This window comes from Sturnus vulgaris, chromosome 3, assembly GCF_052056855.1.
Source record: "Sturnus vulgaris isolate bStuVul1 chromosome 3, bStuVul1.hap1, whole genome shotgun sequence".
Lineage (NCBI taxonomy): Eukaryota > Metazoa > Chordata > Aves > Passeriformes > Sturnidae > Sturnus > Sturnus vulgaris.
In genome coordinates, this window is record NC_142245.1 from 35728151 (window position 1) to 35752842 (window position 24692).

Below are 24692 nucleotides of genomic sequence, written 5' to 3' on the forward strand. Positions count from 1 at the left end.
TGTTACTTGAGGTTTACCTGTGGGTTTGTTGTTGGTGTTGTTTTAAGGGAAGAAATAAAGCAGCTTAGTCACTTGAAAAAGCACAACAGGAATAGAGGAAGGAGGGGACAATAATGAAGTAGAAGGTCTGGCTTTTGTCTCTCCCCATTAAGTCTGCTCTGCTTCAAAATATTTTATGAGCTATTTATTCTTCTAGTTGTATTAAAATAAAAATAATGCTGTTGGCCTCTGGAGGAGATTGCCTGATCATATGCAGACTTATGGGGCCAGACAATAGAAGCCACAAGCAGCTAGTAGTCAAGAAAACAAAAAAAATCAGACTTACATTATGAGTAAATTTCCTAGAGTAGTAAAAATAGCTGAGTTTTTTATTCCCTTTTTTCTACCTTTGCTGCAGACTTTGACAGCAGTAGGTTACAGTGTTTAATATCCTTACTCCTAGAGGAATTAAGTTGCGTTCATTCAAGCAATAGTGCTATGGTGATGCTAGAAAAAAAGCTCATGTAAAATTTATAGCCTGAAAATGACACTGTCAAGTACTTTTATATTTTTATACACCCCATTGTTTGTAAATATCCTCTGGTAAGCTTGAAAATAAAATTTATTTCCCTATCAGACTCGTTCTTTTTATTTATGTGAATTATCTCTCCTATCAGATGTTCTTAGGAGTAAGTGGTTCTATACTTTGTGGATTTGTTATTAGGTATGTCTTGCTGTGGAAATTCTGCCAGCAGAACTCCTTTTACGTGCATCCTGTCACTATTCTCTTTATAAAAATATCTTCAAAACTGTCAAAGCAGCTTGATTTTATTCAAGTACCAAAACCTGAATACATTTAAAGACTCCTTAGTGCATCTTTGACAAGTTTTGATTCCACTAGTAAATACTTCACTCAGTTCTGTCGTAAGACCCCCAAACCATTTTTCGTTCTCTGTTCTGTGTGTGCTGGCTTCTGTATGTGTACTGCTTTATTTCCACTCATGCTTCTTTGAGCAGTCACTCAGTAGGTTTGGTGTGCTGCACCTGACTTGTTTTGAAACAGCCATCACACATTTTGTGATAATATTTGAAATTACTTTAGTAAAAGTTCATTAAATCCAGCAACAGGTGGTAGGGGAGACTTCGATTTTGGCTTATCTTTCTTGTCAGGATGTACAAGTCTGTGGTGAGGCAGCAGGGCAAAAAAATTAAAACAGTCCCCCATCTTGTCGGGATTCATCAGCATATCATAGCTGTGAAGTAACTGCTCGCGGGTTGCTGTGTCACCAGAATTCTGCAAGAGCACCTGGGGAAAAAAAAAGCAGGTTAGAGCCTTTCTTGCATTCCTATAAATTTCTGCAATCCTTTCTTGCATCCTCCTCACTTAACAGTGCTGTGATGGTTGGTAGAACTGGTGAGATCACTGGTGGTGGTCCACAGCCCATGCACTGATGCAAGTTTTGCATTAGATGTTCCTACATATAATATGATCAGTTTGCTTTCAGGGATCTGGAGTAATGCACATCTAGCAGAAGCACCTTTCTGATCTCATACCTACTTGTTATTTTGAACAACTTCATTTTAAACCCAAAGATTTTTACTAAAGCTCTCGTGCTGCTTAAGAGTATTGCCTGTGCATTGGGAGAGTTCTGTAGCTGTGAACACTCTCATACCTGCAGTCGGAGGTCAATGCCCATGTTCTTTAAAAACTCCCGCTGTTTTATGGGGCCTAATGTTGCAGTTTTTCCCTGTGCCATCTTTCGAAGGTAGCTGAAATCAACATCTGCTGTCAGGTCTGCTGTACCTGGAGCACTCAGCACATCATGAAGTTTGTGGTTCCGGAAACCCTGAAAATGAAATTGGAAGATTACACTCGGCTATAGTCCAGTCATCATAGCTGGAGCCAGCAAAAAATAAGTTGTGCCTTTGAGGGGTGACAATAGCAAATTATACATGGAAAGTTTGAGATAAATGTAGCAAGAGCTCAGATTACCCTATCCATCTGACAGAAACTCTTCTGGGTACTGATAAAATAGGAATTACTCAGTTTTATGCAGTTTTTGCTATTATGCCCACCTACAAACTTTATCTTAGAAGAACCTAATGATGAAAGATAAGAGTCTTTTGGCTTATTGCTACAGGCCAAGTGCCTTACCCGGAAGGTGTCTGTTTTGGTTCCGTCATGGCCGTAATCCGCAACCAGGGCAGCTCCACCATCCTTCTCTATCCGAGAGGCAAGCCTCTGCACAATGACACCAGCCTCAGGACACACTTCCACGTGGTCTCTTGTTTCTTCTGGCTAGTGCAGAGTTCAAAGACCAGAACACCTGTATTAGCAGACATGCACAAGGCAAGTATCCCTCACACTGGGTTTCTTGGGGCTGTTGCATTGCTGGGACATGCAGGTACAGGAGGTGCATTCCAGGCTGCCTGTACTAGCTTGAGCTGGTTTTTGTTATCACTCATTCTTAATTAGTATTTTCTGACTGCTGGATTTCAGTTATCTCTTCAATAACTTGTAGTCAAATGAAAAATTTTCTACCAAGAATATGTGTATCAGGTGAAACTTCCTTACTGTGGTCCTTAAGGAAAATAATGCTTCAGCTGTGCACACCCTTCTGAGAGGCCTTCCTGTCTTTCTGTGTGAGACTTTTTAGCTCCCTTTAATCTCCAGTACTTAATTTTGTAGCTTTGAGTATCCAGTGCATTTATGGACTAAACCACAGCCACTTTCCATTAAAGGTCAGCCTGGCACAGAAGCAGGCAGCTGCCCTGAGTACCCTGAAGAGGCTGAGAGCCTGGCTGGGGCAAGGCCACTCTCAAGATGGTGATGCCACACACACAGTGCAGAACTCTGCCTGTCACTTGCTGCCTTGGTTTGCTCTCTGACACATTTTGTGTAGTTTGATACATGTGGTAATTTCTGTGCTGTAGTTTCAGAGCATACAGAGCTAAATGCTTGTGGAAATTTTAAGCTCTATTAATTTACAGACTGAGAGCCCTCCTCTTGCTGTCAGAGTAACTGAGAAGCACTAAATGTTCTTGAAAGAGTCAATAAAGGTGTAAGGATGAGCTCTGATAGGCATAACCTCACCTGAATAAAGTTCTGTGTCGCAGGGGTCCTGGATGGTGACAGGACAAACCGCAGCTGGCCAGGAACTTCTGGATCAATGTCAACCAACACCTCACGCCAGCCTTTCTCTGTTCGCTGTTCAACGAGCCCAAAGTACCCATGTTACACTCCAACAGGTACCACAGGATCTTGTTCACTTGATTGAACTAGTATGTCAAGCCTTTTCACAAAGGTTTTAGGAACAATACATTATTAACAGCTATTACTCATTCCTAATTAATTCCAGTAACTGCTTTAGGAAAAGCTTGTGGAGTCTCATCTGCAGAGCCAACAAATACAGGTTTAATTATACTTAAAATGAATGAATGATGCTGCCTCTTCTATTGACAGTGCAACATTTAACTTATCAAAACAAAAGATTTAATTTTACTGGTGATTTTCATAAATTTGCTACTTGTGAATCATAACTAGCCTCTATTTTGCTGCTCTCATTACTACTCAAATGAAAGCCTTTCAGTCTTTTGTTAGCAGTATTAAAGAAAATCATGTGGAAAGCTGCATTAATGTAGCATAAGAAATAAAAAAAAACACCAAAACCCTGAGAGTTATCTCAGCAGAAAGAAATCCTTAGCTTTCTTCAAGTTTTTCCATCTAAGAATAATTATTAATTTTACAGTTATCAGCTGAATTAGGCCTTATTTGTCCAAATTCAATTAGAATTATGTCATCGCCAGAGACAGGGCATGTGTCTAGTTTGCCACCTTAGTTCTATTCTTCCTCAAAGAGAAAAGGTGTTTAAGCAGATGGTCACAATTAAAATAATAATCTTGCTATACCTGAAACTTATGTATTGGCAGGGCATCAAAGAACTCATGTGCTAGGTAAAAGCTGTAACCTGTGGGAAGGTAAAAAAAGAATGCATTAAATTATTAATGCTTCCAGAGCAGCTTCCAGGTTAAAATATTTTTATGATTTCTAATGAATTAAGCTAGTTAATGTGATTGTGAAAAAATTATAATTACTTCCAGCTTGCACACATTAAAGATACCATTTATTTCTACAGCTACCTCTAGCTTCCAGTCCATAAATTTTAGATCACTGTCTTGTGAAAGAACATTCACACAAAGCCAGTAAAGGTTTATTGTTTTTTTTTCCCATGAAAATAAAAACAATATAGGAAATTGGGTAGCTATCCCCAAATGAAGGTAGACAGAATAGGTCACAGTGATGAAAATAAACCAAGATTCTGCCTCAGACTCATACAAGGAAGAACAAATATGTAACTACTTTTCTGTCCAGTGTGAAGGCTAGCAGAGATGCCCTTTGCTATCAAAAGCTGTCAGTGAAGGGAGAGCACCATCCCTTTAACAAGGCATTCAAGCTCCTTACCTGGTGGCACATCTTGAATGTCTCTGTACCAAAAAATGGGAATTCCAGTCTTGCTAATGCCTTTCATATAAGCAGACTCATCCTCAGGGTTTGGCTGCACCTTCCCTCCTGTCAGCATCACTGCTTGGATCTCACTGAGTTTGGGGCTCACTTCTACCAGATGAACAGAGACATCACATTTACTAAGAACAGAGGAGAGCTGCTTGAAGACCTATAAAGGTAGATGAATTCTATTAGGCACAGTCTTGTGCTGTGTACATTAAAGGCTTAAGTATTAACCTTTCTTCTCACTATTTACTATTCACTATTAATTATTCAAGATAGAAGATTTTAGTTGGCTTTCACTAACAAAACAATCTCAGTGAGAGAGACTGCATTTTGTTCCTTCAGAAGGCAGTATGAGTTTCTTCATAAGTCTTAATAAAAGCTGCTACACTTCAAAAAAGTTGGCTACACATTACAGGGCTGTAAGGACAACATGAAATGCTAATTTGGAAGAGTAGTTGCAGCTCCTCTAAGACCTGTAGAATGTCTAGCATTAGGAGTGAAATAGTTCAGTTTTCCCTGCCACCTTAAACAAGTGTTTGATATCCCACATTTCACTATATTTACTAACATATGTAAATAGAATAAAAGTTCTTATGTAGTGCTAAATCCCATTAGCAATCTGTTTATGAATCAGCAGCATTTTAATTAGGACAGCCATGCAGGCATGACTGAACACAAAGTGTTAACTCCAAAGAAATAAGGTCCTGCCTTAAATACGCAAAGGAATTGACACAATTTCATTCTGTGCTATTGTATTCCCCCATTCTGTTCCTTGTACTAAGGTCTCCATCCCAGTTACACACAGCAACACCTTCCTGGATGGTTTTCAGTTTGGATAATGTTTCCCTACACAGAAATAATTTACAATGGAATGTTCCTGCCCTTGCCATCTATCCAGTGGTGTTTGGAAGGTCACAGGTGTATCTGTGCAGTGTGCACACACTGGCCCCTGTTCTGCTTCCACCTGAGAGCCGTGGTTGCAGAAACTCATCTAGTCTAGTTAGAGTCTGAGCTGCCACCCTGACTGAAGTGATCTGGCTACTAGGGAAGGGTAAACCTTGACAGCAACACATCTTCAGATTTCACTGTAGCTATTGAAGATAGCCAGAAACAAAGAACATGAATAGTTTTCACCTACCCGCAGTATATCCTCAGTGAGGGTGCCCCTCCCTGGGCCCAGCTCCACCAGCTGGAAGGTGTTTGGTTTGCCCATGGCCATCCATTCACTAATGTACCATATTCCTATTAACTGTCAGGGAGAAAGCACACAGGGTTACAGGAATAACTCCAGTACTTGTGGAAAATCATACCTGCCTTCTGTCTGATAACTAAGATAACATGGGAACATTCTGTCTCAATATTTTAAAGTTAAGAAGAATTATGATACATAAGGTCACATTCTTGTCTTTAAGTATTAAAATTGGTAATTGATTGCTGTCAGCCCAGCAGAAGCAACTGTCCATCAGGAAATGTGGGGAGTCTGTTCTGGCTGGAGTAAGAACTTTCACTTAAGGCTCAAATGCAGGTCACTGCCCAGGTGCCTTTGGACAACTGTTCTTCCTGACATTGCATTTACCAAAGTGTCACTGAGAACAGGATTTAGCTACTCTTCACTTCTGGAAACGATACACAAACCAGAGTGAGCCAGACCAAATTGTGGAGATTATTTTTGAGGGGATTTTTCATACTGGAAAATCACCATAACTCTTTTTATTTATAAGCAAGTTCTGTTTGAAAGTAAAGTGTTATTGAGCACAGATGGTGTTCCAAACAAAGGACTTTCTGAAAAACAAAACCCCCCTTCTTCCCTCCAAACCAATTTTTCTCTTGGGAAATAACCTGAACTTTATCACTGTTACCCCAGTATTTTGACACTGATAAGGTATCTGAACACTGGCTTGGAAATCAGTTGGGAAGGAAATTGGAAGGGACCACATTGGGCCTCTGTGCTCAAGCAGGGTCAGGTTAGCGCACATGGCCCAGGATTGTGTCCAGATGGTTCCTGAGTGTCTCCAGTGAGTGAAACTCCACAACGTCCCTTGGTACTGAGTGCCAGTGAACATCTTTCTCATGTTCAGATGGAGTTTCCTGTTCATCAGTTTCTGCCATTGCCTCCTGTCCTGTTGCTTGGCACCACTGAGCAGAGCCTGGCTCCATCCTCCTGGCACCTCCCTGCAGATACTCACAGACATTGATGAGCTCCCCTCTCAGTGCCTCTTCTCAAGGCTGAACAGCCCCAGCTCCCCCAGCCTTTCCTTTTCAAGAGAGATGCTCCAGTGCCTCAATCAATCATCTCTGTAAGCCTCCACTGGAGCCACTCCAGCAGCTCCGTGTCTCTCTTGTCCTGAGGGGCCCAGAACTGGACTCAGCACTCCAGATGTGCCTCAGCAGGGCTGGGCAGAGGGGCAGGATCACCTCCCTTGACCTGCTGGCAATGTCTATCCTAACGCCAGGATCCCATTGGCCTTCTTGGCCACAAGGACGCACTGGTAGGTCACGGATGGCTTGCTGTCCACCAGGATTCCAGCCAGGCCCGAGTGGTTGAAGTAAAACAAATAACTTATGGCTCAAGGAAGCGCGTTACCTCTCCGAACACCTGACTTATTTCGGGCGAGGTGATGAAGTCGCCGCTCTCGCCGACGCCGCCGCGGCGCGTGTAGTAACCCTGCGAGGGGGAAGCGGCCCAGGGACCGGGGGTCAGCGCGGTGAGCGGGGGCCGAGGCACAGCACCCCCGGCCCAGCCCGGCCCCGCCGCACCTGCCCGGGGTTGGTGAGCGCCTCCCTCATGTACTCGGCCACCGTGACCGGCCCGCTGGCCCGCAGCTTGCGCGCCAGGTGCCGCAGCATCGCCCCGTCCCCGCCGGCCGCCTCCGCCTCGCCCGAGCAGAGCCGCGCCGCCGCCGCGGGAGCTGCGGGGAGAGGAGGGGAGAGAGAGGCCCAGCGGTCACCGCGGGCAGCGGCGACGGGACGAGAGAGTCGCCGGAGGCCCGCCAGGAGCGCACGGAGAGGCAGCACCATGGCAGCCACGGCTCCCGCTTCTCTCGCTCCTCCTCCCGCTGCTGCTGCTCTCCGCCCGGTCCCGCCGCCCGCCGGAGGCCGCGGCACGGGCCGGATTCGCGTCAGCGAGTGCGCGGGAGCCCTTCCGGCGGGCGGCCATGGCGGCGACGCTCTGGGACTTCGGCGTGCGCGACCGGAGGAAGGCGGGCGGCGACAGCGGCGAGGAGGAGGACGACGAAGACGGTGATGAAGAAGCAGAAGACGGAGATGCGGGAGAATTCACGCTGGACGAGGTGCTGCGCCTCGGCGGCACCAAGGTGAGGGAGCGGGAGCACGTGGCGGCCGGGATCCTTCATGCCGGGAGGGGCCCTTGTGTGCGGGATCCCGCGCGGATGTTGGGAACAACTTTTTGCTCAGGGAGTGGTGAGGCACTGGGACGGGTTGCCCAGAGAACTTGTGCATGCCCAATCCCTTGGCAATCCCTGGAGGTGCCCAAGGCCAGGATGCATGGGACTCTGAGCAACCTGGTCTAGGGGAAGGTGTCCCTGCCCGTGGCAGGGGCTTGGAACTGGATGGTCCTTAAGGTCCCTCCCAAGCCAAACCATTCGGGGATTCAGTCTTGGCAAACCTTGCAGCAGATCTGCCCGTGACAGCTGTGCCCTGTCTTTGCAGCAAGATTACCTCATGCTGTGTGCCGTGGACGAGGAGGCCGAGATGGTGGACGGCGGCAAGAAGGACACGATCGATGACCTGAAGGAAGGGGAGCTGGAGGCGTTCGTCAGCTCCCTGGGGCTCAGCAAGTATGCAAAGAGCTGCCTGGTGGTGGACGGGGATGAGGATGATGGTGGCAGCGAGGAGAAAGAGAAGCCTCCAAAGAAAGAGAAGAGCAAGAAGGAAACAAATCGTCCTTCGCTGGAGGTGAAAAAAGAAAAAAAAGGAAAGGAAAAGGCAGGCAGTGTGAAAGACAGCAAAAAGAAGCAGGCCGGCGGTGATCAGGGCCCAGTGGCTTCAGCAAAGAAAGAAAAGCTGGAAGAAGATTTTGAATTTCATGCTAGGCAAGCAATCCTGATCAAACCGGGGGGTAAGTGGTATGATCTAGAATACACGAATGAATTCTCTCCAGAGCCGCAGAACCAGACACTTTTGTCCAAGTATAAGGCCCTGGCCCAAAAGCTGTATGAACATGAGACAGACCTGTTTAAGAATAAAACAGACTATCAGAAGGGGGCCTCTTCGGCATGGATTAAAACTGTTGTGTCCTCGGGTACCTTGGCTGACAGGATGGCAGCGATGACCCTTCTCATCCAGGACAGTGCTGTCCACAGTCTGCAATTTGTTGAGAACTTGATAAACCTCATAAAGAAAAAGGGCAGCAGGCAGCAGAGCCTTATGGCTTTAGATACTTTCAAGGAGCTTCTCATTACAGATATCTTACCAGACAATCGAAAATTGCGGTCTTTCTCTCAGCGACCGCTTAACAACATAGTGCAGATGTCGAGTGGCAACAAGGATTCCAGAGACAGGCGGCTGATACTCTGGTATTTCGAGCATCAGCTGAAGCTGCAGATAGCAGAGTTCGTGCAGGCCTTGGAAACAATGAGCCATGATTGCCTGACAGCCACGAAATCCCGAGTGCTCGTGGTTTCCCACGAGCTGCTCTGTAACAAGCCCGAGCAGGAGAAAGCTCTGCTGGTCCTGCTGGTGAATAAACTGGGTGACCCTCAGAACAAGATCGCCACCAAAGCCTCTTATCTCTTAGAGACATTACTTCACAAGCACCCAAATATGAAGGGAGTAGTGTGCAATGAGGTGGAGAGGCTTCTGTACCGCTCAAACATCAACGTGAAAACTCAATATTATGCTATCTGCTTTCTAAATCAGATAGTCCTCAGTCATGAGGAAAGTGCATTGGCTAACAAGCTGATAACTTTGTACTTCTGCTTTTTCCGGAACTGTATTAAGAAAAAAGATATTGAATCCAAAATGCTCAGTGCTCTTCTTTGCGGGGTAAACAGAGCTTACCCTTACGCTGAGACTGGTGATGAGAAAGTGAAAGAGCAAATGAACACCTTGTTCAAAGTTCTGCATCTTGTGAACTTCAGTACCAGTGTCCAGGCCCTGATGTTGCTGTTTCAAGTGATGGACTCTCAGCAGACTGTATCAGACAGGTACTATGCAGCGCTGTACAAGTAAGTGGCAGGTTTGCATTTTTATATAAATTTCATTTTAAGAGGTAGTCACCATTAATTTAAAGTTATAGAAGCACTTACTTTGCTTTTAAGATCTTGCTGGTTTTGTGTTTCATTTGCTACAATTTCTGATGTTTTGTAGGAGCTGGAAGAAAATGCGTGTGATTTCTTTATTTAATGTAAGGATAAAAACAAAAGACAGTAATAGGTCCTGAGAATCCATGTGCATTTCATCCTTTGCCACGCTTGTGGTGGCTTGTTTTACTTCTAGATGTTATTTGAAACTAATTGATAACTATTTCTTCTGAAATCACCTTTACAGGTAATAGCCTGTAAAGTAATTAGGCCTGTAAATTACTCCTGTAAATAACCAAAAATCTTGTTTCCTTTTTTTCCCCTTATTTTGAGGAGGAGGAATATTATCTTAAATTTTTTAGATGATTTAATTTGTGTAGATGGGATGCCTTGTGTTATAAAAATACTGCTTTTTTTCTTGTCTCAGCTGATTGTTTAGACTCTTTATAAGATCCTTACAGGCTTCTGTTTAGATGCCCAAAGGGAAGTTAGGTTCCCTGAGAATGTGCAGTGTACTTAAGGGCCTTACTGTGCCTGGCAGCCTGGAAGAAAATTTGAGTAGAAAATGAACTTGCCAGTACAAATGTCTGATCTGATTGTGAAGTGTGCTGATTTTTAACCATTTGATTTCTATTTTTTTAAACATATGAACAAATCAGATTAGTTTCTTAACACTGAATGCATCTAGTTTTGAAATTATTTTCAGTTGAACTCAGTTTCTTTTTACTTTCCTGCAGTATTTTGTTTACTGAGGCAGTTGGTTTTTTTTTTAAATCTTCAGTGTCTCATATATATTCAGAAATACGTCACAGCTCTTGACAGTTCAGGATTGATCTTAATGGTTTTGAGTACTGAGGAGCAAACTGTCACTAGTTTTTTAGATGGCACTCTGAAAAATGTAGATAGTTGATGTTAATAGCAGTTGTTCTCTTGTGTGCGTTGTGACAATCCGCAAAATTTCTCCTGTGTGTCCTACAGGAAGCTTCTAGATCCTGCTTTAGCAACGTGCTCAAAGCCATCCATGTTTCTAAATCTTGTCTATAAGTCTCTGAAGGCAGATGTTGTGCTGCGGCGCGTGAAGGCCTTTGTGAAGAGGCTGCTTCAAGTCACTTGTGGACAAATGCCACCCTTCATTTGTGGAACCCTGTACCTTCTGTCTGAGCTTCTGAAAGTAAAACCAGAGTTAAGGGTCCAGCTACAGGATCACGTGGTATAAGATGATTTCTATATCTCACTGCTTTTCCAATAAGAGCTGTTTTCATAAGCACCTTTTCCTAACCTGTTTATTAGTAACCATTTGCTAAGATGTTCCTTGATGTGGGCAGGGACCATTACAGTTGTGTGTTCTAAGCAGCAAAGTTCAATTTTCGGTGCTATATCAAGAAAAAAAAATCTCTATTTCTTAAATATCAACCATCATTTGTTTAGATTTTTATAAAGCTCAAGAACTTTATGTGCATTTTCCTAAAAAATCAGAGTAAATCTGGAAAGGAAAAGCTGATTGCTAATGTTTTTTGTTTTTTAGGAGTCAGATGATGAAGAGTGCTTTAAGGATCAAGAAGAGGCTGAAGAGGATGAGGAAAAATTTGTGGACGCTGACAAAGAAGTAGAAGATGAAAAGAAAAGTACAATGGAGAGTTCTGCTAAAACAAACAATTCAAATTCATCAGCCTCGTGGGTGCATCATCTGAATATGGGAGGTAAATCAGCAAGAAAATATATAATTTAACAGCTAATAGACCATAATAGTGAAATGTTGATCAAGAGTTGTTGTAAAATTAAGTGATTAAAACATTAATTTAGTTTTTAAATTTAAGTTTGTTTGAAGGCAACCAGTCAGAGCAATTTATCTGTTACCTCAGCAACGATGAAAAGACTCTATGACTCGTGTATTTCACTTGATGCAGTTTGTAATAAACACATTATTTGTGCCTTAGCTGTTAACAGGCTTGGGATTCTTTGCTTCCATGTTCAAACACGTTCTGAGCAGTGTAGCCAAGGTTAGGATGTGTAGCTGCTCTGTGGCTTGTGAGGGCTGCTTGAACAGTTTGTCCAGCTTTGAACTTGTGCCCAGTTTCACTCCTCCCTGAAGGCTTCTGGAACAGGCCAGGGCTTTTCACGGCCTTCCTTGGAAGCAGGCAGGAACTCAGCACCTGATCATACACTGTGAAGGGCAGTTGAATACAGCCTTTTCCTGCTGCCAGATGAACCCTGGCATGTCCAGCTGGGAGTGATGGGCAGCATTACTGTTGTGGGAAAATGAGAGTAATACTCTTGTAAAGCTGCCTGACAAAATTTGTTTTGCTTCCCTCCACCCCTCAGGCAGGAAGAGTGGAGCTTCTTATGATCCTATGCACCGAAGTCCTTTATACTGTGGTGCTGAAAGTACAAGCCTTTGGGAACTGAAGAAGGTAGGACTTTCTTGCATTGCTGTTGCTGTGTTTATAAGTGTGGCCCTTGTACACAGAGAGGAAAAAGAACTTGGTTATTCTTGAAGTAACTACTTGACTAACAACAGAAAAATAAAAGCTAACACTTTGTTCAGCTTTAAGCTTGTATACGTTCCATACAACACTGATATTCTTGAGTATAGGAATTTTTAAAGTGGAGATTTGGACAATATTAATATTTTTTCACTATTGGATCTTATCTTTGATCATTAAAGTTTTTTAGTGTTGACTTAAATAAAATGGTAAATGAAAATATATTTAATGCAAATGAAAGATTAGAACTTAAAATTCTTCAGTTGTTAAAGTGCTTCATCAGCCTTGCACTACTATGTCTATTATTTGATAAGTCACAGGGTGGTCTTACAGCATATTTTTAAATTAGAAATAAATGAATGACTCGTGTTTTTCAGCTTTCTGAACATTTTCATCCGTCTGTGGCCCTGTTTGCAAAAACAATTCTAGAAGTAAGTGCTTTTGCTAGCTTGTTGCTTTGAAGTTTGATATTTTACATTAGGTGTCTTCTATAATTTGAAAAAAATACATTATAAAGTCTCCTTGCACTTTGTGGTTAACTAGCAGCTCTGCAGAACTCTATCATATTTTCAAATGCCAAGCTTTTCGTGGAATTACAATGTTACATGTAAAGGGGACTGCCCACAAAAGTTTTAATTTTGTAGAAATGTAGGTATTATATGATTCTCAAAGCTTTATTAGAGTTTTTTTAATATATTTTTATTAATTTTTTTAAAATATGGGGAGTCCTACTACAGGATCAATTTTTTTGAAACTACTGTTGTGCCCGTGCCAAAACCACTCAAACTTTCACAAATATGTGTTTAAAAGATTTATTTTTTATTTGAATATATGGTCTTGAAATGATGTTGAGTATTAACTGCTGTTAGCACAGTAAATTGCAAAGCGGTTTATCACTGAAACAAAGCAAAGGAGGTGTGGTTTAGTTCAGAAAATAGTGAAATTGCAAAAAGAAGAACCTGGTCAGGGTTATGTGGCATAGTATCCCCAAGTCTTTATCTTTTTAAAGTTGTTTGAATGTCGTTCTTGAACTGATTGAATCCTCTGTGTTTAGATGGTGCCTTTCTAAAATGAAGATTTTAATGGTTTTTGGCTCTTTCCTTCCTTCAGGGAAATCACATCCAGTACTCCGGTGACCCTTTGCAGGATTTCACGTTAATGAGATTCTTGGATCGTTTTGTGTACAGAAATCCCAAACTCAGCAAAGGCAAAGGTAGGCACTTGTCTGTGATCTACCATGTGATCTTGGTTATAGGTGCTGTCCAAATTCTCATTCTCTCTGATGGGCCTTGTCAAGTATTTGGGGTGCATGTGGTGGAACAGAGGAGTGGGATCACACCCGCAGTGCAGACCTGCTTACTTGGCAGGAATAAGCAAGGGACAAGGAGACGTAGGTACTACAGAATGGTTGAGGCTAGAAGGGACCTCTGAAGTCATGGACTCAAGCAGAGACACCTAGAACAGACTTTCCAGATGGCTTTTGAATGTCTCCAAGACTGGAGACTCCTCTGCCTCTCTGTGCAACCTATGCCAGCGCACAGTTGCCCGCAGAAAAAGTGTATCCAGGTGTTCAGGTGGAGTCTCCTTCCTTAACTTAGTGACCCTTTCACTTGATTCTCTCAGTATGCCCATGTTTGCCTTATACTGGAGAGCCCAGACCTGGGCACAGGGCTCCAAGCATGGTCTAAAAGTGCCAGGAAAGCCATCGGCCTTCTTTGCTGCAAGGACAGTGTTGGCTCTCGGTCACCTCGGTGTCCATCAGGACTACCAGGGTGTTCTTAGCCAAGCTGCTTTCCAGCTGGGCAGCCCCCAGTGTATACTGGTGCATGGAATTGTTCCTCCTTCAGTGCAGAACTTTGCCCTTCCCCTTGTTAAACCGCAGGAGGTTTTTGTCAGCCCATTTCTCCAGCCTCTTGAGGTCATTATATGGATGGCAGCATGACCCACTGGTCTATCAGCCACTCCTAACAGTTCTGTATCAATAGTCATAAAATAAAAATTCCTCTCTGATTTATATTCTGATACAGAAAACACCAGCAGTGTGGTAATGCAGCCGAAGAAGAAGCAGTTTATGAAGGATATGCAGAATCTTGCAGGTAAGTCAGCCCCTTAAGTCAGTTAAGATTATGATCACTAAAAAATCCTTGGTTGGTTAATGTAGATGTGTCATCTACACTGTCTATGCTGTTTGTCTTAGCAATAAAAGAAAGTGCCTTCCATCAGGAGTGCAGTGGTCATGCCTGATGTTCAGGATTAGACCTCATCTTCTTGTAAGGATGTATGGAATCTGCACAAGAGGAACTTTGGATCTATTGAATCATTTGAAGAAAAAATGATGTAGAGAAAGTCAGTTATTCTATAGCCATTTTTATTCTGTTTATTATGATTGAAAAATAGTTCAAAATACCAGAAAATGGATCTAGATAATTATTTAAATCACATTAAGTTCTTTCATTAAGTGATATGGATTACTCCATACAATGCCATAGTTGTAGCTGTTGTTAGGATGGGTGTAGGTTATCTTTGGCGCTGTTATTTTGCAAAGAGTCTTCCTGCCTCCAGAAATAAGCTGCCTTTTGTCCAGTCCCACTGTTTCCAATAATCAAGTGTAGGATTTGGTGTAAGAACCAGCAGTTAAAAAACAGAGCAAACTCTCAGTAAAATATGTTGCTTGAGGACAGAAGACTGTGGCACATCTTATGTGTCAGAGTCTCAGTAGCATTTCCAGGGATGTGCTTTTCCACCAGCTTTGGGTCTGTTTGCAAAGAGGTTTTAGTTATGCAGATTAGTAAGTACTACTGTACTTTTATGGCTGTTTTTATAGCTGGTAAAGCTTAAAATAGAAATTTTAGCCTATACACTTTGTCACATTCTTTAGTTTATTCTGAGTTGAAGGGGCAGGCTGAGGATTTAGGACAGAATTTGGGGAATTCAAGTGTTTTACAAATGAAACATGATACAAAAATATGGATATATTAATATGGCTGCAAAAGTCTGCAGTTGTTGCATGGAGCTGATCTCTGCTGAGCTCTGCTGAGCCGAGATTGCGTCCTCTGGTACCTTCTACCACTTGAAGAGTCCTTCTGTGAGTGTGCTGATCTGGTTTCAGAAAATGGGACCCATGTCACTTAGAAATTATTATACTCTGTGCCCACTGAGATAATCTGTAGCCTTTCTTCTTTTGATTTACTTCTGAGGAGGAGGGAAGGGGAATGTGAGAGGGTAAAAAGCTCCTCCACAGGGAACCTGGTCATTACCTTAGTTGATGTGCTGTTGCAGTGTCATATTTTGCCTGAATTCCTCAGAAATGGAGGCAGGTTGAGGCTTGATCCCTTCCTCAATGTGCTCAGCTGCTGCATCGTCCTGTTCTGCAGCTCCTGACAAGCATTTCTCCTGCCAGGGAGTGCTGGGTGGAAGTAATGACAGTGTTTTAGGGCATGGCAGCAAGTTCATCTGACTCCCTACTTTGTTTCCTGTTACTGTTTTAGCTCTAGGTGATTGCATCCCTCTGCCTTGCTAATACATAACTGAGAACCTGATTAGGGATGTGCCACTTGACTTTTTCCACAGGGTCTTTTCCATACTTCACACTGGAGTACAGTGTATGTACTGTGTTACTTTGAAAAGATTTTCAGATAAACTCCCCATTATTGAATGAAGGACACTCTTCTTCTGTCTGTGTGTGCTGTTTAACCTCTGGAAAGAATAACCAGCATTTCAATTTGGGGTAAAATCAGTGGTTTTTTGGTTTTGCAGTCAACAGTAAGGAATTCCGGGCCAAAGATGAAAGCAAAATCCCAGTGGATGAAGTGTTCTTTCACAGGTAATGAAATACTTGTGAATGTTCATTTTAAGTGGTGTTTTTTTAATGCAATGCCATTAAAACTGCATTTTGTAAATATTCTCTGATATTTCAAGTGCTTGCAAATTTTGATTAATTTGAATGACTTAAGGTAATAGTACTTTTCTTGGGCATAATTTTAAGATTTGTTAAATGTTAAATGCTTAGGAAAAAATATCACCTATGAACAAAGGCAATTGGGGTTTGTAGTTTAAGTAAATTAAGTAAGCTGACATTATAATAGAGAAGTCTTAAGTAATGGGTAATGATGAATATCTTGTGGATTGTAATTCTTAGGCATTAGAGGTATATATAATGAAAGCTGGAATATAGCTTATGTTATTAGCATCAAAGCTTATTAGAATGGAACAAAGCAAGAAAAAGTCAGAGGAGCTACATTTCAGAGTGTTTAGTTCTTTATTACTTATAGTTCTTTCTCTTTCTTTGAGTTTCTTTTGAGATTATGATATAAAGATGCAGTTGTAGTACTAAAATTGAAGTGATATCCATTTGGCAAAGATTTGTATATGGTCAAAATTGCCTTCTCTGTTTGGCGGTTCTTTAACATGAAATGAAGGTGAAAACAGTTGACAGAAGATAACACTAAGACCCAAAAGAAGAGGGCTGTGTGAGAAAATTTAATAAAACTTTATAGGTGAATGTCTTCTTTATTTTTTTCTGATTATGTTCAAGTTGAATTTGATCCTTTCTTCCTTCTCAGTGTAAGGCAGATTTTTACACCTTTGTTATGCTCTTTTATAAATTCATTATGTTAAAAATAACTTCTGCCACCTTCGGCCAGTGAAATGTCATTGTTTTAAATATTACAGTAGTGACTGATTTTTGAAAAACAAAGGAAGTAAAAATCTCTTGATTTTAGGTGTATTTGAAACATCACTTACAGATTTCAGCTGCCAACATACATGGGAAACAATTTGCAGGTTTTTTATTTAAAAGTCATAAAGATCATCTCCTGGAGTTTTGTGTCTGAGAGCAATATATTATTTCAGATTTTATTCGAAGTTCGATAAGAAGAGAGAGAAACAAAAGCGTCTGGATGATGAAGAAAGTGTGGAAGATGTGGATGATGATGAATTTGAAAGAGCATTGGGTAAGGCTGTTCTTCCTTTCAGTAACTATCCCACTATTGCTGGATTTTTCAAATTACTAATTTATCCTTTTTATAGTTCATATTGTGTAAAAGAATCTGATAGAGGAATATGGGAGAAAACTGGCTTTGTGCTCCTGCAGACAGCAGTTCCTGCTCTCTGCTGTGTGAGCCAGCTGTGTGGCTGTTTGTAAAAGAGGCCTTGCTCCCACCACTGCAGTAGTCAGCTTGTTTAAGTGGCTGGAAATTGTCTGATTTTGAACTTACACTCATGAGTGGCCGTTCATGCCCTTTTGCTCTTCCTGATGTAGTCTGAGTAACCTTTTCTAGCAGCATGTAACATTTGCCTCTATGTTTTCTTGCTTACAATTTGTCTCATAATTTCTAACATTTTTCATGAGGTTATGAGTTCAGCAAGGCCACTGGCAAACTTCTGCAGTAGCTTCAGCTCTTCCTGTAGCATGTACTTTGCTTTGGAATTTAGTATATGATTTGTCCAGAATTTAAATTCGTTAGTGTAGCAGAAAATATCCATTATTTTATTATTTCAAATTTTACTTACATGTATTTTAAAAAAATCCAGTTAACTCTCCATAACTGTTTTGTACAGTATTTTGAGAGAATTCTACATTCTTTTATCAGGGTTCTTAGTGACTCATTTAATGTGGTCTTAGTTATGACAAGAATCTGTTACTAATTGCATTTGTCTTTTATTGTTAGTGTCTCTAATGAGAATTTGCTTCATAAGTTCAGAGGCTTAAAATAATGGCCCTACGTCTGAAAATTAGATATTTTGCAATGCTAGAATCATAGAATAGCTTGGGTTGGAAGGGACCTTAAAGATCTTCTCATTCCATCCCTCCTGCAATGGCAGGGACACCTTCCACAAGACCAGGTTGCTCAGAGCTCCATCCAACCTGACCTTGAACACTTTGAGGGATGTATCTGCAGTTCCTCTGGGCAACCTGTTCACCAGTGCCTAATCACTCTCACAGTAAAGAATTTTTTCCTAATACCTAATCTAAACTCTCTTTCGGTTTGAAGCCATTCCCCCTTGTCCTATCACTACATGCCCTTGGAAAAAATCCCTCTCCAGCTCTCTTGTAGCATCCTTTAGGTACTGGAAGACTGCAATAAGGTCACCCTGAAGCCTTCTCTTCTCCAGACTGAACAACTTCAGTGCTAGGAGAGGTGCTCCAGCTCTCTGGTTGTCTTTGTGGCCCTCCTCTGGACTTGCTCCAGCAAGGTCCATGTACTTGCTAGACACAGTGACTTGCATATTTCTTTGTAGTAAGAACATTTTTTCTTTCTCCCTAGATGCTTTTGAAGCTGCTGATAATGCTGCTGTTGGTCAGGATGACCTTGATTTTGCTGGGTAAGACTTCAGATTAGTTCTTACTCTTCTTGATTTAACATCTACAGAGAGTTTTACTCTGTGAAACTAGATAGACCTTTTTCAGAACCACTCAGAATATCACCTTGCAAAAAAGGCAGTAACAGTTTTGCACTGAGAAATGCAGGTTTTCTGCATGTCCCATAATAGTTCATGATGACCTTGGGATGTTTACATGGATGTTTGCTGTCTTAAATGAGACCTGTGGTATTGGTTTATCTTAATTAATTAATTAATTATTTTATATAATGGAGTGACCCAGTGAGCAGTGTAAAATCTTGTTTTTCATTGTCTCAGGTTTCTATTTGAGAATTACCAAGTACAAAAGCAGAATGAGGCATAATGGCATTGTTGCCATAAGGACTGGTTGTAACTGGGCCTAACACAGTTAATTAGCTTTGTGAGATCCAGAATCACAGAGCTCTGTTCTCCTGAAGTCAGTTCATTAATCATAGCATCATTTAGGTGGGAAAGGGCCTTTAGGTTCATTGAGTCTAATTGTAAATGATTAAGTAGCTTCTGTTTTACTCAAAGTATCTATAATGCAGCATTTGAATTTGCACAGAGACTTTTTCCCTTGAGGTGACAGCAGAATCAAAGTTTAAACTCCTGGTGAAACCTGAAGCATTTTTGTGATCTTGACTGGTGTTTAATAGAGCAGTTTGTGTGTTTTACAAAGGAGCAAACACACAGAGGAGATAAAATACTGAAGTTGTAATTTCTGCTAATGTCAGAATAGGATTTTCTCCAGAACTTCTTAAAATAGTTGACTTTTATAATACAACTGCCTATACTAATGTTGAAAACATACCTGAGTGTATAATATATATATTTTAGGTTGCAGCCTACATTTGCAGTAGTTTGCAACGATGTTGAACTTTCTAATATAGTGTTTGCCAGTAGATAGATGTCATCTAGATGCAAACAGTATTTTCCCAGATGAAGTGCTAAGCTTGTTACATCTTCTTTTAGTAATATAAAAAAAAATCCCAAAGGCGGAAAGAAAGGCCAAGGTGGTGAGGGATCTGGTGCTGACTGGGAGGATTCTGATGATGAAGATGACTTCAGCGATCTGGATGATGAGGAAGTCTCCTTAGGAAGTATGGATGAAGACTTTGAAGAGGATATGGATGAAGAGGGAGGTGTATTTATGGATGTGTCTGAAGATGATAACGACCTAGGTAAAGTGCCATTTGTTACTGAAAAACAAGAAGAAAAATCTTTAAAAATAGGTTATCTAATATGTAACTATATATGCAAATTCCAGTTTAGTTATCTAGGTGGGAAGTTTGGCTTTTAAGCAAAGAAATGGCAAGTCCTTCTCTGTACAATGAAATCTTAAGAGAAGCATTTCCTGGCACAATCTCCTAGGCAAGAGTGGGAATTAGGTATCTGGGTAGAAAAACTTTCAAATGAGACATGTTTATTTAATTCTGAAAATTGCATAACAACAGTAGCTTTATATACAAATAACTGGCTTCAGTAGGCAGAAATATTAAGAGCTAAAGGAGAAAAATTTAAAAATCTGGTCATTGATCATTTTTGTATTTCTTTAGACATAGTTAATGCTGATTTTTTTAAGATGAATTAACTTTTAATGAAATGGCTGTTTCACAAGTAACAGCTTACTCTTGCAATACAGCTCAAAAAACCTCAAGTTTTTATTACCACTGTAGTAGTAACTGATTCTTGTACATGCATGGTTTTATTTTTTACCTGAAAAGCACAGTTTACACAGAATACTGTGCACGTGGCTGGAAAAGCAGAGATTAGTGGAGTATTTAAATGAATAACTAAAGTTCACAGGAAGATTACTGAGGGTAGAGGAGGTAAACTGTTGTTAACACAATCTTTCATGAGATTATTATTTCATCAAACTTACCACCAGACATTTGAGGTTTTCCTAACATCTGCTTTCAGCTTTTGTATTTTATGTATCATAGTATGACTCCCTTCTGGTGCTGTGGAAACAATATAAAAAACACCACACCACAGACCAATTTTTAATTGTCTAGCTGGAGGAAATACTAGATTTGCTTACGTGCACTGCCTTTTAAAGACTTGGACCATTATGACAAGTATACCTAAAAAGGAATTTTAGTCTCTGCTGCACTTTAAATACATGCACGTGTGAAAATTGGAGACTGATGGTTTTGGGTTTTTTTCCTATCAGACTCAAACAATGACAAGCAACTGAAATCCGTCAGTAAAAAAGGCAAGAAAAAGAAAGATATTAATTTTGCGGGATCACTGGAAGGTAAGAAAACACTGACGTGAAAGCTTAATGCAAATAAAATAGTCCAAAAACCTTTGGAGTAGAGGGATTTACTACAGTAGATTATCACATTTTGGATCTAGGTTCAGATTTGAATAAACCATAAATGAAAAGGAGGTTGTCCCCCAACCAGCATAATTCAGAGTAACAATCTGCTTTTGAAGAGATGAGAGTTGAAGGAGGAATTTTGAAGGATGGAATTGTACTGGTGGTTTGTGGATCTGTTACACCTGATGCACAGACTTGTGCTATTTAATTCTTGGTTGGGAACTCTTTTTTCTTTTTCTTTTAGGGGAAGTGGGGAATAAAGATTTCCAACATAACGAATTCAGATGATCTCATTAAGAAAAGTTCTAAAAATTTAAAACGTGGTAAAACTTTCTTTTAATGTCTTTGTGAACTTGAAGTTGTGTCTCATAATACTCTTTCTTTGAAGGATCCGGGCGAGGAAAGAAGAGAAAACTCCAAGATGCTGGTATACTGGCATCTGCAGAAGAGGTGAGTTGGATCAGGGCTTAACAAAAAGTGATCAAGCATTTTATCAGTTGCTTTGTAACAGAATACTAAAATTTCTCTCTTTAAAGTTCGGCTATCTGCTGGATGAAAATGCTGGGTCTAAGTTTGACAACATTGGAATGAATGCCATGGCCAACAGAGATAATGCAAGTAAGTACATGCTGCAAGTAGCAAGCAGTTTTAGTGCTGAAATTCACTTCTTTCCCTGCAGGTTCTGTATGTGAAAAGATGAACCACCTTTAACTGGAATACAGGGTCAGAAACCACACAGCAGGGACAGTAGCTCAACATCAGTAAGATGTGACAGTTTTCTCTGGTGATGAGAGATGACCAGCGCTAAGTGTTAACTGGGAGTAGTGGAGGGAATAAGGCTTCAGAGAGGAGGGAGAGGCTGTCGTTGCCCTTTCACACTGTAAACAGGGACAGGTAGGATGCTCTTTGTCAAGCATTTGTGTGAATTCTGCTCAGGTAAAGTATCCTTGATTCCTTGGGAAGGGAAGGCATGAGGTAGTGCTGTCTTTACCTACCTACTGGCCTGTCTTCTTGCAGTATCAGTGAAACAGAAAGTAATTTTCCCAAAATAATGCTAATGAATTACATGCGTATATGCTGGCTGAATAAAGCTTTGTAAAGCTTTTGCAAGTCTTGCTGGTGTTACGTGAAAAATGTTAGGAGTACTCAAACACTGCTCCTAATGCAAATGTGTCTAGCATTACATTGACTAAAGCCGAGATGGTAGGGTTTGTTTTGTGAATGAAAAAACCCACAGCTTTCTCAAAAAAAAGGCAGTTTGCACTTTATTAACTTTTATAAATACAGTAGTCAAGTTTTAACTTCTGCATGATTCATCTGTATGCCACATCAGGTCAGAGGTATCCATCGGCTCCTTATTTCTCACCTTTCCTCCTACAGATGTCAAACAGATCCAGTGGGAAATAGAGCGTGACAACTGGCTTCACAACAGGGATGTGAAAAGCATCATCAAAAGGAAGAAACAGTTCAGGCACAGAGGGCTGAAAAACAAGTACAAAGGCAAGAAATCAAGACGATGAGCTGGACATTTAAAAAATAATTATTCTTAAATAGTTTTTTATTTAATCATGTCTTTCTTACTTCAGTTTTTGCTGCTTAACCATGTCATCTGGTCATTCTCCCTTATGCCATGAATTCCAGACCACTCATTGGATTTGTAATAAACTGAAAAACAGGAAAATCCATGTCAGCTCTAAGTTAGACATATTTGACAAGCAGCCCCTTTGTGTCTAGTTTTATTCAGTGTGTAACCCTCCCGCTCTGAGGTCTCTATCCAACAATCTCACACTCCATGCCGTAACAATAAAAACTTCTGCACTGTCTCCTGAGGAAAGTTTTAAGCCATCCTAAGATCAGTTTTATATATTAAGATGCAGTAGAAGCTTCAGTCATCCTTCTGAATCCAATGACTGCAAACCCACCTTCCAGAATTGATGGAAACCTCTTCTGCATTGTGTATCTGAAATCTGACAAGAAAGATAAATCACAGTTACTTCTCAGCATATATTAAGATGAATAATTAAATGCACTATTTTTCTAACTAGGTTTGTTTTATTGAAATTTGTTTGAGCTCTTTAGTTACAGCCACCATTAAATAATGTGATAGGAATTTATTTTTAAAAAATAGTTATAGATACTTTATTCAGGTTACTCATACGTGCAACCCCATCATCACAGTGTTTTCTGAGCTTCCTCACAATTGTGATAATTCAAGTCCAAGCTACAGATTCACAGGAAGCTGCATGCCTCTCATAGGCTGACATGCAAATAAAACCAGGGAAAAGCGCTCTGTGCCCTTGTGCAAATTTAGATTTTCACTGAATCGTTCCATGCGCCACTCTGACAACCCAGTATAAAACTACAACATGTTTATGCTATTTTAATTATTTACAGCAGCTCGTAAAAAGATATTAACCATTCTAGTACGAACACAAAGAAAGCAGTAAAAGCCTCACTCTGAGTTCACTGAGCTGTTAGATTGGCTCACTGCACCTTACAGAACTGCAATTATAGAAAATATGCAAATGCATATAAAAATTGCAAAAGAGGAGAAAAAAATCCCAAAGATGAACGCTCAGCACCAAGTTACGATAGGCTGAAAACATCTTCTCCATGTTTTTGTTATATGTATTTTCTAATAAAAATGCTAAGATGGCTGAAATTTAACTGGCCGACATCATCTGGATCCTGGAAAGCAAATGCAAACTGATGTGAAGGTAAAGCTCAGCTTGCAAATTATATGAAGACCACATCACTCCTGAAACAAGTGGATTCTTGCCCTCCCAGCCACAGCAGCAGCTGCCTTTTGGCTCGCCCTGTCCCTGCAGGTAGCAGGACAGGCTCTCTTCCCGCAGGGACACAGATCTATGGAACCAGCGCTGCACCCTGCAGAGCCCTGCATGCAAAGTGAGGCCGCTGCTCTGCGGAGCAAACCTCCTTGTAGTAACCAAACTGGTGCTTGGCTTATTATTTGCTTATTATAACGGGTGCTCTGTTACCTGGGCACGGAGTTGTAAGTGTAAGAGACCTGAGGGACTGAAGCTAAATAATCCGGGAGACGACGCCGGCCGCCTCCTGCCAGCCGGGTCTGTCCTCAGCCTGGGAAATGTCAAATGGCAGAGGCTGCGAGACACAGACACAGCCGGGGCACCCCTTCAAGGGCTCAACAGATGCCTGAAACAGGACTGTGCAATTCCTGCCTCATTTGCGGACAGCCTCTGTGCCTTTTAAATCCTTATCTGGCCGGTGCTGTTACTATAAAACCGCGTAGGATTCCTCTTTGTTCCTGGTGTAGTCGTGTGCTGCCCCCCCACGAAGGATTCCTGGCGGGCTTGGGTTTGCAAAACTTCAAGAGCAGCTCGTTCTTCACAGGTAAATTCTAGGGGGGCCGCCCAACAAGCCGCCCATGTGCGCCTGCACTCACCCAAGCCGAACTCCTGACCCCACACGGAAGCATTTCCCTACAAAACCCGGGCGGTGCGCGGCGGGCCCCGCGCGGAGGAGCCTCTCCTGCCCGCCCCCCGCCCCCCGTCCCCGGTCCCCGTCGGGGCGCGGCCCCCTGCCCTGCCCGCCGCACCTTGGCTGCGGTCCATGGCGCGGTAGAGCAGGAGGGCGCCGAGCAGCCCCGCCGCCTCCAGCAGCAGCACACCCTTCACGACTCGCCGCGCCATGGCCGGGGCTCGGCGCCTTCCCCCGCCCGCAGCGCTGCGCAGGCGCCGCCGCTGCCCCGCCCGCCTCACGGGCCCCGCACGGGCCCCCGGCGGCGAGGGTGGCAAGATGGGAGCTGTGGAGAA

At 41.8% G+C, this 24692-nt stretch overlaps 3 protein-coding genes across 3 annotated transcripts; 1 reads left to right on the plus strand and 2 right to left on the minus strand.

Annotated features, from left to right (window-relative positions):
• Positions 1 to 789: 789 nt before the first annotated feature.
• Positions 790 to 7586, minus strand: NDUFAF7 (NADH:ubiquinone oxidoreductase complex assembly factor 7). The gene is made up of 9 exons (XM_014889863.2): positions 7247 to 7586; positions 7074 to 7154; positions 5628 to 5738; positions 4442 to 4652; positions 3889 to 3947; positions 3074 to 3187; positions 2135 to 2278; positions 1653 to 1826; positions 790 to 1285 (listed from the first exon to the last, which is right to left on the minus strand). Exons 1-9 carry the CDS (start codon positions 7505 to 7507, stop codon positions 1073 to 1075), a joined length of 1368 nt encoding a protein of 455 aa, XP_014745349.2. The 5' UTR covers positions 7508 to 7586; the 3' UTR covers positions 790 to 1072.
• Positions 7587 to 7626: 40 nt separating this feature from the next.
• Positions 7627 to 22939, plus strand: CEBPZ (CCAAT enhancer binding protein zeta). The gene is made up of 16 exons (XM_088161349.1): positions 7627 to 7803; positions 8159 to 9675; positions 10729 to 10960; positions 11276 to 11450; positions 12073 to 12161; positions 12611 to 12664; positions 13344 to 13446; positions 14261 to 14329; positions 15990 to 16056; positions 17085 to 17185; positions 18500 to 18557; positions 19548 to 19756; positions 20749 to 20832; positions 21287 to 21348; positions 21435 to 21516; positions 22279 to 22939. The coding sequence occupies exons 1-16, from the start codon at positions 7645 to 7647 to the stop codon at positions 22416 to 22418; spliced, it is 3201 nt and encodes a 1066-aa protein (XP_088017475.1). The 5' UTR covers positions 7627 to 7644; the 3' UTR covers positions 22419 to 22939.
• On the minus strand, positions 22137 to 24606 carry CEBPZOS (CEBPZ opposite strand). The gene is made up of 4 exons (XM_088161350.1): positions 24476 to 24606; positions 22821 to 22865; positions 22480 to 22563; positions 22137 to 22379 (listed from the first exon to the last, which is right to left on the minus strand). Exons 1-3 carry the CDS (start codon positions 24567 to 24569, stop codon positions 22481 to 22483), a joined length of 222 nt encoding a protein of 73 aa, XP_088017476.1. The 5' UTR covers positions 24570 to 24606; the 3' UTR covers positions 22137 to 22379; position 22480.
• Positions 24607 to 24692: the final 86 nt, after the last annotated feature.

Excerpts from the sequence above, each read along its gene's own strand:
- NDUFAF7 (XM_014889863.2), bottom strand. The coding sequence starts at position 7,507 with ATGGTGCTGCCTCTCCGTGCGCTCCTGGCGGGCCTCCGGCGACTCTCT. Across the intron at positions 7,155-7,246 it reads CGCTCACCAACCCCGGGCAG|GGTTACTACACGCGCCGCGG; the intron begins GTGCGGCGGGGC and ends TCCCCCTCGCAG. Across the intron at positions 4,653-5,627 it reads TCACTGAGGATATACTGCGG|GTCTTCAAGCAGCTCTCCTC; the intron begins GTAGGTGAAAAC and ends CTACCTTTATAG.
- CEBPZ (XM_088161349.1), top strand. The coding sequence starts at position 7,645 with ATGGCGGCGACGCTCTGGGACTTCGGCGTGCGCGACCGGAGGAAGGCG. Across the intron at positions 9,676-10,728 it reads TACTATGCAGCGCTGTACAA|GAAGCTTCTAGATCCTGCTT; the intron begins GTAAGTGGCAGG and ends TGTGTCCTACAG. Across the intron at positions 16,057-17,084 it reads GATGAAGTGTTCTTTCACAG|ATTTTATTCGAAGTTCGATA; the intron begins GTAATGAAATAC and ends ATATTATTTCAG.
- CEBPZOS (XM_088161350.1), bottom strand. The coding sequence starts at position 24,569 with ATGGCGCGGCGAGTCGTGAAGGGTGTGCTGCTGCTGGAGGCGGCGGGG. Across the intron at positions 22,866-24,475 it reads CGCCATGGACCGCAGCCAAG|ATTTCAGATACACAATGCAG; the intron begins GTGCGGCGGGCA and ends CTTTCTTGTCAG. Across the intron at positions 22,564-22,820 it reads GTTTCCATCAATTCTGGAAG|TTTATTACAAATCCAATGAG; the intron begins GTGGGTTTGCAG and ends CCTGTTTTTCAG.